The sequence below is a fragment of the Coregonus clupeaformis genome, chromosome 7 (genome assembly GCF_020615455.1).
Source record: "Coregonus clupeaformis isolate EN_2021a chromosome 7, ASM2061545v1, whole genome shotgun sequence".
Taxonomy (NCBI): domain Eukaryota; kingdom Metazoa; phylum Chordata; class Actinopteri; order Salmoniformes; family Salmonidae; genus Coregonus; species Coregonus clupeaformis.
Window position 1 is genome coordinate 56,509,453 of NC_059198.1, and position 14,163 is coordinate 56,523,615.

The 14,163-nt window shown below is 46.7% G+C and overlaps 1 protein-coding gene across 2 annotated transcripts in view; it reads left to right on the forward strand.

Moving 5' to 3' along the window:
• LOC121569962 (junctophilin-1) overlaps positions 1 to 13,495 on the forward strand; it is a 107,557-nt gene extending 94,062 nt beyond the window's left edge. For both annotated transcript variants that reach the window (XM_041881329.1, XM_045221441.1), the window contains 3 exons: positions 11,230 to 11,993; positions 12,138 to 12,234; positions 12,393 to 13,495. In XM_041881329.1, coding sequence (XP_041737263.1) covers positions 11,230 to 11,993; positions 12,138 to 12,218 — 845 coding nt within the window. In that variant the 3' untranslated portion in view covers positions 12,219 to 12,234; positions 12,393 to 13,495. The remainder of the gene's footprint in view (positions 1 to 11,229; positions 11,994 to 12,137; positions 12,235 to 12,392) is intronic.
• The last annotated feature ends 668 nt before the right edge of the window (positions 13,496 to 14,163 follow it).

Sequence of the window (14,163 nt, forward strand, 5' to 3'; positions counted from 1 at the left end):
AGTCTAACAGAACAGATAGATGGCAATAAAAACTGTAACATAGAGGCACAGAATAAATTAGAGGAAAAACAAAAAGAAATGGAGAAACTTATTCAAGAAAGATCAAGTGTAATATATTATAAAAATAAAGCAAACTGGATGGAATATGGGGAAAATGCACAAAATTATTTTTTAATCTTCAACATAGGAATGCTACCAAAAATAACTTAATGAAACTGGTTACAATTGACGGAGTCACCCATGATTCACCAAATGATATTTTGAAGGAGGAAACAAAGTACTTTAAGCATATGTTTTCTTTTCAGTCGCCTCCATCTCCTCTAACTGAAGCTAATTGTAGTGATTTTTTTTCTATTTATAATGTCAATTAACAGCCATACAGAAAGACTAATGTGAAGGTGAATGTCACGGTTTCGGCCGAGGCTGCCTCTCTCCCTTGTTCGGGCAGGCTTCGGCGTTCGTTGTCTCCGGAATACTAGCTGCCACCGTTGTATGTTTCATGTTCGTTTGCTTTTGTCTGATTGTTGTCACACCTGTTATCATTTAGTGTCATTAGTGTCCTATTTAGTTCTCGTTGTGTTTGTCAGGTGTTGTGTGTTATTGATTTTTGTCTGTCGTGTGTTGGGCTTATTTTCGCCCCTTTCGCTCGGTTGAGCTTTCCTCCACTGCGTTGGGAGCCGTTACGCACCTGTTAGTGCGCTTTGTTGCTATTTCGCCTTCGTGCGTATTTTTGCCTTCGGGCAAGTGTTGTTATTTTTCCTGTTTGGAGATTAACTAAAGTTGTTTGGACTATCCTTCGGTGTTCTGCGTTTGATTCCACCACTCCACCCACCTACAGCACGCGTGACAGAATAACACACCAATAATGGAATCAGCAGGAGCCGCAGCAGCCCAGACGACGCTGGAGGACCAGGTTCGGGAACAACGGGGACCAGATCCTGCAGATGGGGACCGCACTGCAGGAGGTGATCACCACCATCCGAGGCTGGGGAACGCCCCCCACCACCACCCTCCCTGCCAGCACCATCGGCCAGTCCGCCCATTCCCGCACCGGAATCCCGAGGAGTCCGACTCCCGCTCCCGAGGGCCTACGATGGAACCGCGGCCGGGTGTCAGGGATTCCTTCTCCAGGTGGAGCTGTACCTGGCCACCGTGCACCCGGCGCCCTCGGGACATGAGAGCGTGTCCGCCCTGATCTCCTGCCTTTCCGGGAAGGCATTGGAATGGGCCAACGCGGAGTGGAGGAGGATCGACGCGACACCATCACGTACGACGAGTTCTCCCGCCGCTTCAGGGCGGTGTTTGACCATCCCCCGGAGGGGAAAGCGGCGGGGGAGCGTCTGGTCTTCCTCCGGCAGGGGAGGAGGAGTGCCCAAGAGTTCGCCCTCGACTCCGTACTCTAGCGGCAGATACAGGGTGGAATGATCGGGCTCTCGTCGATCACTACAGATGTAGTCTACGAGAGGACGTCCGTCGGGAGCTGGCTTGTAGGGACACTAGCCTCTCGTTCGACCAGTTGGTCGACATGTCCATCAGGCTGGATAACCTACTAGCTACCCGCGGACGTCCCCGAGGGGGTCCGTCCATTTTCACCCTCCAGCGCCTCCGAGCCGTGTCCCATGGAGCTCGGGGCGCTGGCGCTAGAGAGAGGAGGGGTCGGCTTACTAGGGGGTCCATCCCCTGCACCAACTGTGGTCGGGGAGGACACACCGCGGCTAGGTGCTGGGGATGGCCTCCTAGGGGAGAGGACGACAGGTCCCGCACTGGGGATTCCGTCCAGGTGAGTAGGCGCCCCACTCACCCAGAGCTCTCTGTTGCACATTTTTGTATACCTGTGAGTTTTCCACAGGTAGCACCTCATTCCCAGCATAAGGCGCTGGTAGATTCAGGCGCGGCTGGGAATTTTGTTGATAAGAAGTTTTGTTTAGCCTTAGGGATTCCCCTTCTTCCTGTTGATGTCCCTTTCCCGTTCATGCCCTAGATAGCCGTCCGTTGGGTGCGGGCTTGATCAGGGAGGTCACTGCGCCACTTAGGATGTGTGCGCAGGGGGTCATCAGGAGATGATTCAGCTATTTCTGATTGACTCTCCTGCGTATCCGGTGGTGCTGGGCATGCCCTGGTTGAGTACCCATAACCCAGTTATTTCGTGGCAGGAGAGGGCTCTGATGGAGTGGTCTTCCCAGTGTGTGGGTCGATGTTTGGGCGTTTCCGTAGGGGCTACCTCGGTGGAGAGTCCAAACCAGGTGCCCGCATTGCACGTTCCCCCTGAGTATGGGGATTTGGCCATCGCGTTTAGTAAGTCGAGGGCGACGCGGTTGCCACCCCATAGGCAGGGAGATTGTGCGATAGACCTCCAGGCAGGAGCTGCGCTCCCACGGAGCCATGTGTATCCTCTGTCTCAGGAGGAGAAGAAAGCTATTGAAACTTACATAGACGAATCTCTGAGACAAGGATACAAACGGCCTTCCACTTCCCCTGCGTCCTCAAGTTTCTTTTTTGTGAAGAAGAAGGATGGGGGTTTACGCCCGTGCATCGATTACCGTGGTCTCAATCAGATCACGGTGAAGTACAGTTATCCACTCCCGCTGATTGCGACCATGACTGAGTCCTTGCATGGGGCGCGTTTCTTCACTAAATTAGATCTCAGGAGCGCGCATAACTTGGTGCGCATCAGGGAGGGCGATGAATGGAAGACAGCCTTTAGTACCACCTCGGGCCATTACGAGTATCTTGTCATGCCATACGGGTTGATGAACGCTCCGTCAGTTTTCCAATCATTCGTGGATGAGATCTTCAGGGACATGCAGGGGCAGGGGGTCGTGGTGTACATAGATGACATTCTCGTGTACTCGCCTACCCGTGTCGAGCATGTGGCCCTGGTGCGCAGAGTGTTGCGGAGGCTGGTGGAGCACGACCTGTATGTTAAGGCAGAGAAGTGTCTGTTTTTCCAGGAGTCGGTCTCCTTTTTGGGGTATCAGTTGTCTGCGTCAGGGGTGAGGATGGAGGTAGACCGGGTGTCAGCCGTGCGTAATTGGCAAACATCAACCACTGTGAAGGAGGTGCAGCAGTTTTTGGGGTTTGCGAATTACTACCGGAGGTTTATCCGGGGTTTTGGACAGGTGGCAGCTCCCATCACGTCTCTCTTGAAGGGGGGTCCGGTGCGTCTGCAGTGGTCTGCCGAGGCGGACAGGGCATTTGGGAGGCTGAAGGACCTGTTTACCTCGGCTCCAGTGCTGGCGCATCCGGATCCCTCTTTACCATTTCAGGTAGAGGTGGACGCGTCTGAGGCCGGTATTGGAGCCGTAGCTTTCACAACGGTCAGGCGCGCACCTAAACTCCGCCCCTGTGCCTTCTATTCCAAGAAGCTCAGTCCGGCGGAGCGAAACTATGACGTAGGGGACAGGGAGCTGTTAGCCGTGGTACAGGCCCTAAAGGTGTGGAGGCACTGGCTTGAGGGGGCTCAACACCCTTTCCTCATTTTGATGGACCACCGTAACCTGGAGTACATCCGGGCAGCGAGGAGGCTAAACCCTCGGCAGGCTAGATGGAATATGTTTTTGACCCGGTTTACATTTAAGATCACGTACATCCCTGGGTCACAGAACGGTAAGGCAGATGCGCTGTCTCGGCGGTATGACACGGAGGAGAGGTCCGTGGAGCCCACTCCCATACTGCCGGAGTCGTGTCTGGTGGCACCGGTAGTGTGGGAGGTCGATGCTGAGCTCGAGCGGGCGTGCCGCACGACCCTAGTCCACCACAGTGCCCGGAGGGTCGGAAGTACGTTCCGCTCGAGGTTCGGGATCGATTGATCTATTGGGCTCACACGTCACCCTCCTCTGGACACCCGGTATCGGCCGGACAGTGCACTGTCTTAGTGCCAAGTACTGGTGGCCCACGTTGGCAAGGGATGTGAGGGTTTATGTTTCCTCCTGCTCGGTGTGCGCCCAGTGTAAGGCGCCTAGACATCTGCCTAGGGGTAAGTTACTACCCCTGCCCGTTCCACAACGACCATGGTCCCACCTCTCGGTGGATTTCCTTACTGACCTTCCTCCTTCACAGGGGAATACCACTATACTGGTCGGTGTGGACCAGTTTTCTAAGGCCTGTCGTTTGCTCCCCATGCCGGGCCTTCCTACCGCCCTGCAAACTGCCGAAGCCCTATTCACCCATGTGTTCCGGCACTACGGGGTACCCGAGGATATTGTGTCTGATCGGGTCCCCAATTTACCTCCAGAGTCTGGAGGGCCTTTATGGAGCGGTTGGGGGTCTCGGTGAGCCTCACCTCGGGTTACCACCCGGAGAGTAATGGGCAGGTGGAACGTGTGAACCAGGATGTGGGTAGGTTTCTTAGAACATACTGCCAGGACCGGCCGGAGGAGTGGGCAAGGTACGTTCCCTGGGCCGAAATGGCCCAGAATTCCCTACGCCATTCCTCCACTAACCTAACCCCTTTCCAATGTGTGTTAGGTTACCAGCCGGTTCTGGCACCTTGGCAGCAGAGCCAGATCGAGGCTCCTGCGGTGGATGAGTGGGCGCGGCGCTCGGAGGAGACCTGGAACGCTGCACACGTCCACCTGCAGCGGGCCCTCCGACGTCATAAGGCGAGCGCCGATCTCCACCGCAGTGAGGGACCGGTGTACGCACCTGGTGATCGAGTCTGGCTCTCTACCAGAAACCTGCCCCTCCGCCTGCCCTGTCGGAAACTGGGTCGGGCGGTTTGTAGGGCCATTTAAAGTCCTGGGAAGGTTGAACGAGGTGTGTTATAAATTACAACTACCTGTTGAATATAAAAGTATTAACCCCTCGTTCCATGTGTCCCTTCTCAGGCCGGTGGTAGCTGGCCCACTCCAAGAAAGTGAGATCAGGGAGACTCCTCTGCCCCCATTGGACATCGAGGGGTCACCGGCGTACTCCGTGAGGTCCATCTTGGATTCGAGACGTCGGATGGGGGGTCTCCAGTATCTAGTGGAGTGGGAGGGGTACGGTCCGGAGGAGCGGTGCTGGGTGCCGAGGAGAGACATTTTGGACCCGTCTCTCCTGACGGAATTCCATCGTGGGCACCCGACGCACCCTGCTCCGCGTCCTCCGGGTCGCCCCCGAGGCCGGGAGTCGGCGCACGCCTGGAGCCGCGCGTCAAGGGGGGTACTGTCACGGTTTCGGCCGAGGCTGCCTCTCTCCCTTGTTCGGGCAGGCTTCGGCGTTCGTTGTCTCCGGAATACTAGCTGCCACCGTTGTATGTTTCATGTTCGTTTGCTTTTGTCTGATTGTTGTCACACCTGTTATCATTTAGTGTCATTAGTGTCCTATTTAGTTCTCGTTGTGTTTGTCAGGTGTTGTGTGTTATTGATTTTTGTCTGTCGTGTGTTGGGCTTATTTTCGCCCTTTCGCTCGGTTGAGCTTTCCTCCACTGCGTTGGAGCGTTACGCACCTGTTAGTGCGCTTGTTGCTATTTCGCCTTCGTGCGTATTTTTGCCTTCGGGCAAGTGTTGTTATTTTTCCTGTTTGGAGATTAACTAAAGTTGTTTGGACTATCCTTCGGTGTTCTGCGTTTGATTCCACCACTCCACCCACCTACAGCACGCGTGACAGTGAAATTACAGAGGAGGAATTTCTGGATGCAATTAAAGACTTTAAGTCTGGGAAAACTCCACGGTTAGATGGCATACCAGTTGAGGTATACCAAACCTTTTTTGATATACTAAGAGGACCGTTATTAGAATGTTTCAACCACTCCTATGTAAATGGTAGATTATCTGACACTCAAGAAGAAGGTCTGATCTCATTATTACTGAAACAGGATACAAGTGGAAAATATAAAGATCCAGTCCATTAACAAAATTGGAGGCCCCTTACACTTCAGTGTTGTGATGCAAAAATTCTAGCAAAATGTATAGCGAATATAATTAAAAAGGTATTGTCGGATATTATTCATTCTAATCAGACAGGTTTTTTACATGGAAGATACATTGGAGATAATATAAGGCAAGTATTGGAAACAATAGAACACTATGGAAAATATGGAAAACCAGGCCTGCTATTCATAGCAGACTTCGAAAAGGCATTTGATAAAGTACGACTGGGGTTTATATATAAATGCCTGGAGCATTTCAATTTTGGAGAATCTCTTATAAAATGGTTCAAAATCATGTATAGTAACCCTAGGTGTAAAATAGTAAATAATGGCTATTTCTCAGAAAGTTTTAAACTGTAAAGAGGAGTGAAACAAGGTTGTCCACTATCAGCATATCTATTTATTGTGGCCATCGAGATGTTAGCTACTAAAATCAGATCCAATAATAACATCAGAGGATTAGAAATCCAGGGCTTAAAGACAAACGTGTCATTGTACGCTGATGATTCATGTTTTCTTTTAAATCCACAACTAGAATCTCTCCACAGCCTCATAGAGGATCTAGATACATTTTCTAACCTCTCTGGATTACAACCAAATTATGACAAATGTACTATATTACGTATTGGATCACTAAAAAATACAATTTTTACATTACCATGTAGTTTACCAATAAAATGGTCTGATGGTGATATGGATATACTCGGAATACATATCCCAAAGGAAATAAATGATCTCACTTCAATACATTTTAATAGAAATGTTAGAACAAATAGATAAGATCTTACTACCATGGAAAGGAAAATACCTGTCAATTTGTGGAAAAATCACCCTGATTAACTCTTTAGTATTATCCCAGTTTACCTATTTGCTTATGGTCTTGCCTACGCCTAGCGAACAGTTTTTTAAATTATATGAGAAAAAAATATTCAATTTTATTTGGAACGGCAAGCCAGACAAAATTAAAAGGGCATATTTATATAATGAATATGAATTCGGAGGACAGAAATTATTAAATATTAAAGCATTAGACCTATCACTAAAAGCTTCAGTCATACAAAAGTTAAATCCGAACTGGTTCTCAAGGAAATTAGTAAGATTGTCTCACCCAATGTTCAAGAAAGGCCTTTTTCCCTTTATTCAGATTACAACCACTCACTTTCAGTTATTTGAAAAGGAAATAATCTCCCAAATATCACTATTTCTAAAACAAGCCATAGAAAGTTGGTTGCAATTTCAATTTAATCCTCCAGAAACGACAGAACAAATAATGCAACAAATATTGTGGTTAAATTCAAATATACTAATTGACAAAAAACCTTTATTTTTTGACAGAATGTTTAAAAAAGGTATAATCTTCGTAAATGATATCATCGGTAGGACTGGTGGAGTTATGTCGCACATACAGCTAACAAAAACATATGGAAATGTCTGCTCTACCCAAAATTACAACCAAATAATTGCAGCCTTAGCGCAAAAGTGGAAGAGGAAAGTGGAAGGGGGAGAACGTAAGGAACCTGTCTGTCGGCCTCGCATTAAAGAACATAATTGGTTAAGGAAAACTGTGATAAATAAAAAAGTATATCAGTTTCACTTAAGGACCAAAGGATTGACAGCCGTCCCATATAGATTGCAAAATAGTTGGGAAGAGATTTTTGACGTACCGATCCCATGGCATAGTGTTTATGAACTGACACGCAAAACGACACTGGATTCAAAAATTAGAATCTTTCAATTTAAATTATTATATAAAATTCTTGCTACCAATAGAATGTTATTTATATGGGGGATACAATCTTCCCAGCTCTGCAGATTTTGCTGTGAAGAGACAGAATCATTAGATCATTTGTTTTGGTTCTGTCCATTTGTAGCTTGTTTTTGGACATGGAATGGCTAAAGGATTGCAATATTTACCTGGAGCTAACCTTGCAGATAGCATTACTGGGTGATCTGAAAAGTCATAGTCAATCGATCAATAATATAATAATACTTTTAGCAAAAATGTTTATTTTTAATTCACAATCAGTAGAACCAATGAGAATAGAAAGGTTCAGAACTTTTGTAAAACATCACAGTATGGTTGAAATATATATGGCAAATAGAAATCCTATATGGATGGTGTTAAGAGATAGATGGGAGGTATTGAATTGAGTTGAAGGATGGGACTAATAACAAATAACAACAAATAATAACAAGATAACTAATAATGTAAGCATACTGTGTCCATAATAAGTATATAGGTTGTATGTTGGGAGCTTTTGGGAAAGAGCACAGTTAGAAAGATATGGCATATAGAAGCAAACCGGATGGACATCATGAAAATGATTGGAAAGGTTGAGAGTAGAATAAGTTCAGGAGCAAAAACAAAAAAAAACAAATAAAATTGAATTATTGTCAAATTGACTGTGTCCATAAGGTGTAGATAGTAAGTAGAGGCTGGAAGTAGAGGCCTGGGCATTGTTGTTCACTAATTTACCCCAAGTAGGGAAAGGATGGTGGGGTTGAAAAGTAATAAAGGGGAGTATATATATAAAAAACATGGGGGATTGGAAGTGATGTAGACAATTACATTGATAGAAGTTACAATCTATCTGCAATATTAAGCTGATCTACCCCCAAGAAGAAGAAAAAAGAAAAAGAAAAAAATTGTCAATATTTGCAGTGTTGACCCTTCTTTGTCAAGACCTCTGCAATCCGTCCCTGGCATGCTGTCAATTAACTTCTGGGCCACATCCTGACTGATGGCAGCCCATTCTTGCATAATCAATGCTTGGAGTTTGTCAGAATTTGTGGGGTTTTGTTTGTCCACCTGCCACTTGAGGATCGACCACAAGTTCTCAATGGGATTAAGGTCTGGGGAGTTTCCTGGCCATGGACCCAAAATGTTGATGTTTTGTTCCAAGGTGCTCCATCATGCTGGAAAAGGCATTGGTCGTCACCAAACTGTTCTTGGATGGTTGAGAGAAGTTGCTCTCGGAGGATGTGTTGGTACCATTCTTTATTCATGGCTGTGTTCTTAGGCAAAATTGTGAGTGAGCCCACTCCCTTTGCTGAGAAGCAACCCCACACATGAATGGTCTCAGGATGCTTTACTGTTGGCATGACACAGGACTGATGGTAGCGCTCACCTTGTCTTCTCCGAACAAGGTGTTTTACAGATGCCCCAAACAATCAGAAATGGGATTCATTAGAGAAAATGACTTTACCCCAGTCCTCAGCAGTCCAATCCCTGTACCTTTTGCAGAATATCAGTCTGTCCCTGATGTTTTCCCTGGAGAGAAGTGGCTTCTTTGCTGCCCTTCTTGACACCAGGCCATCCTCCAAAAGTATTCGCCTCACTGTGCGTGCAGATGCACTCACACCTGCCTGCTGCCATTCCTGAGCAAGCTCTGCACTGGTGGTGCCCCGATCCCGCAGCTGAATCAACTTTAGTAGACGATCCTGGCGCTTACTGGACTTTGTTGGGCGCCCTGACGCCTTCTTCACAACAATTGAACCTCTCTCCTTGAAGTTCTTGATGATCCGATAAATGGTTGATTTAGGTGCAATCTTACTAGCAGCAATATCTTTGCCTGTGAAGCCCTTTTTGTGCAAAGCAATGGTGACGGCACATGTTTCCTTACAGGTAACTATGGTTAACAGAGGAAGAACAATGATTTCAAGCACCACCCTCCTTTTAAAGCTTCCAGTCTGTTATTCTAACTCAATCAGCATGACAGAGTGATCTCCAGCCTTGTCCTCGTCAACACTCTCACCTGTGTTAACGAGAGAATCACTGACATGATGGCACCTGGTCCTTTTGTGGCAGGGCTGAAATGCAGTGGAAATGATTTTTGGGGATTAAGTTCATTTTCATGGCAAAGAGGGACTTTGCAATTAATTGCAATTCATCTGATCACTCTTCATGACATTCCGGAGTATATGCAAATTGCCATCATCAAAACTGAGGCAGCAGATTTTGTGAAAATTAGTATTTGTGTCATTCTCAAAACTTTTGACCACGACTTTACACGTTCATGAAATACAATAGATGGCCGAAATCACCCCCAGACACACCTGGCTAATGTGATGGGTCATGTAATCATCTGGCAAGTGAAAAATGTTGTTTAGACATGTAGCTAAACAATTAACCATAATCCCAACCCATAGCTACAGTACAAACGGATTGTCATAGCTAGCCACCATGCATGAAATTCTGTAGTATGAATCTGCAGGTAGTTAAAGCTAACAAACTAGGTTCAACATTTTGATCAAATCTAAAAACATTCAAATGCCTCTCCTGTGAAGTAGTGACGTGCGACTTTATGCTTAGCTTCTTGAAACGGGTCACATTTTGATTCCACTGGTCCTGGGGCACTTGTTAAGGTCAACGGCATCATGAACTTGAACCCAGTAAAGGGGCTCAAACTTTCCCGCAAGTGGATCTTCCAGCAAGACAATAACCCCAAGCACACGTCAAAATCAACAAAAAAATTGTGTTAATATGACCACAAAATCAATATTTTGCAATGGCCATCTCAGTCTCCGGACTTGAACCCCATTGGAAAACGGTGGTTTGAATTGAAGAGGGCAGTCCATAAGCACAGTCGAAGGATATCAATGATCTGGAACAATTCTGTATGGAGGAAAGGTCTAAGATCCCTCCCAATGTGTTCTCCAATCTCATCAAACATTTTAGAAAAAGGCTCAGTGCAGTTATCCTCGCAAGGTGAGGTAAAGGTATTGAAAACAGCCTTTTGGACTTGTATTAGTATAAAATAATATAATCTCCTAACTACTTTGGAGCATACAATATACTTTAGCTCAATATTTGCATTATTTATTTTATACAGTCTTTTTGGCTCATCTTTATCAAGGGTGCCAATAAATTTGGACCTGAATGTATCTATCTACAGCATTAACGTTACAGCATATCTGTGCCTGTAGTCTTTGTTGGGTTGGGTCTGCTACTGTAAGTGCATGCTATGCCTCTGACATCTAGACAGGAGCAGTGGATAGCAGATAGCTATACTCTCTTCTGTTCTATTCTCCTAATCTGGGTTTCTACACAGAAGCAGTAGATAGCAGATAGCTGTGCTCTGTTCTGTTTTCCTAATCTGGGTCACAGATCACATGATCTGGCACTCTGGGATAGATTTGTAATCTCTCGTGTCATCGTTGGCTTGTAGAGAGCCTCTCTTTAAGGGTTTTTCACCACCAGACAGAGATGAATGGCTAATGTGTGCTACTGTAAAGCGAGCCCCGTTACTGCGGCAACCATAAAACAGAGCATTCATTGTGTACATGTACCGTACAGATGTGGTTTACATATTACGTGTGACATTATACATGTAAGAGTGTGTTCATTGCATAAACATGAGTTGTCTGTCCCCCTATAGGTCCTGACTATATCAAGCAGGCGTTCATGGAGCCAGTGGAGATCCCCAAGGATCCTCCTGAAGAGGAAGAGAAAGATCCCACCAGCCCCGCCCAGACCCACGGGCCCACCCCTCCACCCTCGCCCCACAGCAAGAAGAGACAGCACAGCAACAGCGTCTCCACCTCCGCCTCACGCAAGACCAGCAAAGACGAATCATCACACAGCCGCAAGGTCAGCAAAGACGAATCATCACACGGCCGCAAGGTCAGCAAAGAGGAGAAGCCGGGCCGTAAGAGCAGCAAAGAGGAGCGGCCGAGCAGGAAGCCGAGTAAAGAGGAGAGGGTGCCCATCGCTGCCGAGCGGCCCACAGCTGCTGCTCCCTCTTCCCAGGTAATATACCAGGAGGCTCCAGCTCCAGCCGAACCCCCCAAGGCCCCGGAGCCTAGCCCCACCAACGCACCACCTCCCCAGGCTGCTGCCCCACAGACGGTGGTGGGTCCTGGTAATGGAATGGGTCAGCTCCACTCTCAGTACCATAGCTACTACGTCAAAGCCCCCTCCAGGGGGCCCCTGCCCCCGGATCCTGAGCCCGAGGAGGACGAGGAGCCCAGTCAGCTGACCCTGGCCAGGATGGCCCCGCCGCCCCCCAAGACGTTCCGGAATTTCACCCCCAAGCCGACGCCCACCAGCGAGCAGAGCAAACTCAGGAAGCAGGATTCGCTGAAACCAAAGAGCCTGGCAGAGACCAGTATGGAGATGGCTGAGGGGCAGGACAAAGATAATGTAAGTAGGAATGCTAATCTAGGATCAGTTTAGCCTTTTAGATCACAATGTATAAGACTTAAATGGACAGGGGCCACCTGATCCTAGATCAGCACTGCTACTCTGAGACGCTTGATACTAACTCTTCTTGATGTTGTCTTGCAGACTCCTAACTCTATCCTGGTTGCTATGGTGATGCTTTTGAATATCGGCCTAGCCATCATATTCGTCCACTTCCTGACATGATGGTCCTGTGTCTCAGGTAACCTCTTTTTTACATCTACAAATAAAAACAAGCACACAACATGTTTGTTATGTTCCTAACGAGCAGGCCTGATGAAGACCTCCTGTGTGTTATACAGTCCAATCAGTTACTAACTAATCAATTAAACCCCACCTGAACTGTGTTTGACCCCTCAGTGATGCCATGGCAACTGGTGCAGTTGCGTCTCCAGCCTTTTAAAAAAATCAAAATGGTGCCAGTCAGACTCGGAAGCGGCCGGAGGAGCTTGGGAATCAGCTTTGTGACACAGGAGAGAAACAGGAGAGGCCGGAGAGAAGGACCCGCAGCCTGTCCTGGGCCGTCCGCAGCCCCCGCCTGATCATAATACTCTCCTCTGGGTCCTGTTAAAGAACAAAATGACGCGTCTGAGGGAGATAGTAAAAACAAGGAAAACGTAAACACACACACACAGGAAAACATGAAGTCATTGAAACACACACGTCTGCTGACCCAAGCAGTGACCACTCCTTCTGTCAAAATCAAATCACATTTTATTGGTCGCATGCACGCATTAGCAGATGTTATTGCGGGTGTAGCGAAATGCTTGTCCTGTCCTTCTGTCCTGTCCTGGCAGGGACACAGAGGGACTGACTGACTGACTTTAACTGGGCCAGTGTGGAGATGCACTTTCAGATGACAGGAGCTAACAGCTGCCTTACTGTTTTACCCTCTGACGTCTTCATGGGGAGATGTGAGCACGGCGAGGCCAGAGGACTGAGAGAGGTGGGCGTTCCAACGGTCCCACATTCTGAGTTCTGAGGTTCCAGTGTTCTGAGGCTCTTAACCAACCCCTTTGCTGCAGGAAAGCGGATGCACCGGATGTTAGCCGTCAGTGCTAGCGCGGTCAACACCGCCAGTCTTACTCTGTTAACCAATCACCATCCCATCGCAGCTTCCTTTAACTCCTCCCACCTTTACCCAGGAGACCCTGCTTTGACACCCCGCGTGCATGTTTTTGTTGTAGCTTTAGTTTGGGTTTCTGTATGTTGGTTACCTGCAGTCATGGACGTGTAGTTAAAAGAAAAAGGAAAACTAATACTGAGATTCCTTTTTATGTTGGTATCCATAACGATTTCATTTAATCATAATGAGAAAATTCTATCCTAATTTTATTAAATGTGCAATATTATTATTTATTTTTAAAATAAAGAATATATATTTTGCCAACAACGGGTCTAGTCTATTGAGCATTGTAACTGTTATAAAAACCAGTTTATTTTATTTATCATACGACAGGAAAGACAAACATAATTTGAATAGATGGGGTCAGGCAGATTGACAGTATGATTTCAGGAACGAAGCCACACTGTGTAGCAAGCCTTAGCTAGCTCTATGCGACTGAGAGATGAAAAGTCTTATAAATTATGTAATTTATTGAATCAAAAGATGAAATTATTATTATTATTATTATTATTACACAATTGTGCATGGGATTTAGTTGACAAGTTACTTTAATTATCTTCTCTGCTTCCGATGTTAAAACCACTAAAGCTGTGAAGAGGAGGTAAATCAGTTGGTTTAGTCAAATAAAAAAACACTTATTGTTATTGTGAGGGCCTAATCTCTGCTTGCATGTCCGTGAGACTGGAGACTAAGCTTCCTGGAATGATTCTCAGAACAAGACTTGATTCTAGAATTGATTCTATTGATTGTCAGAAGAAACTTGGTGTTGAATTTATTCAGGTTGAATTCAGGGGATAATATGTGGTACCTGTGGTTATGTGGATAAGGAGTGATGCCTTTAAAAAAGTATTGAACACTTCTATCTGTTTCTTTACCTCAGAAGAAGACAAGGAAGGGGGGTGGGGGGGGGGGGGTGGAACAGACGATCGTTAAGAGATGAAGTCTGTGTCTTAATTGTGTTGTGTAGGAAGTGACCGGACTGTTGCAATCAAAGGGAGGTGAGTT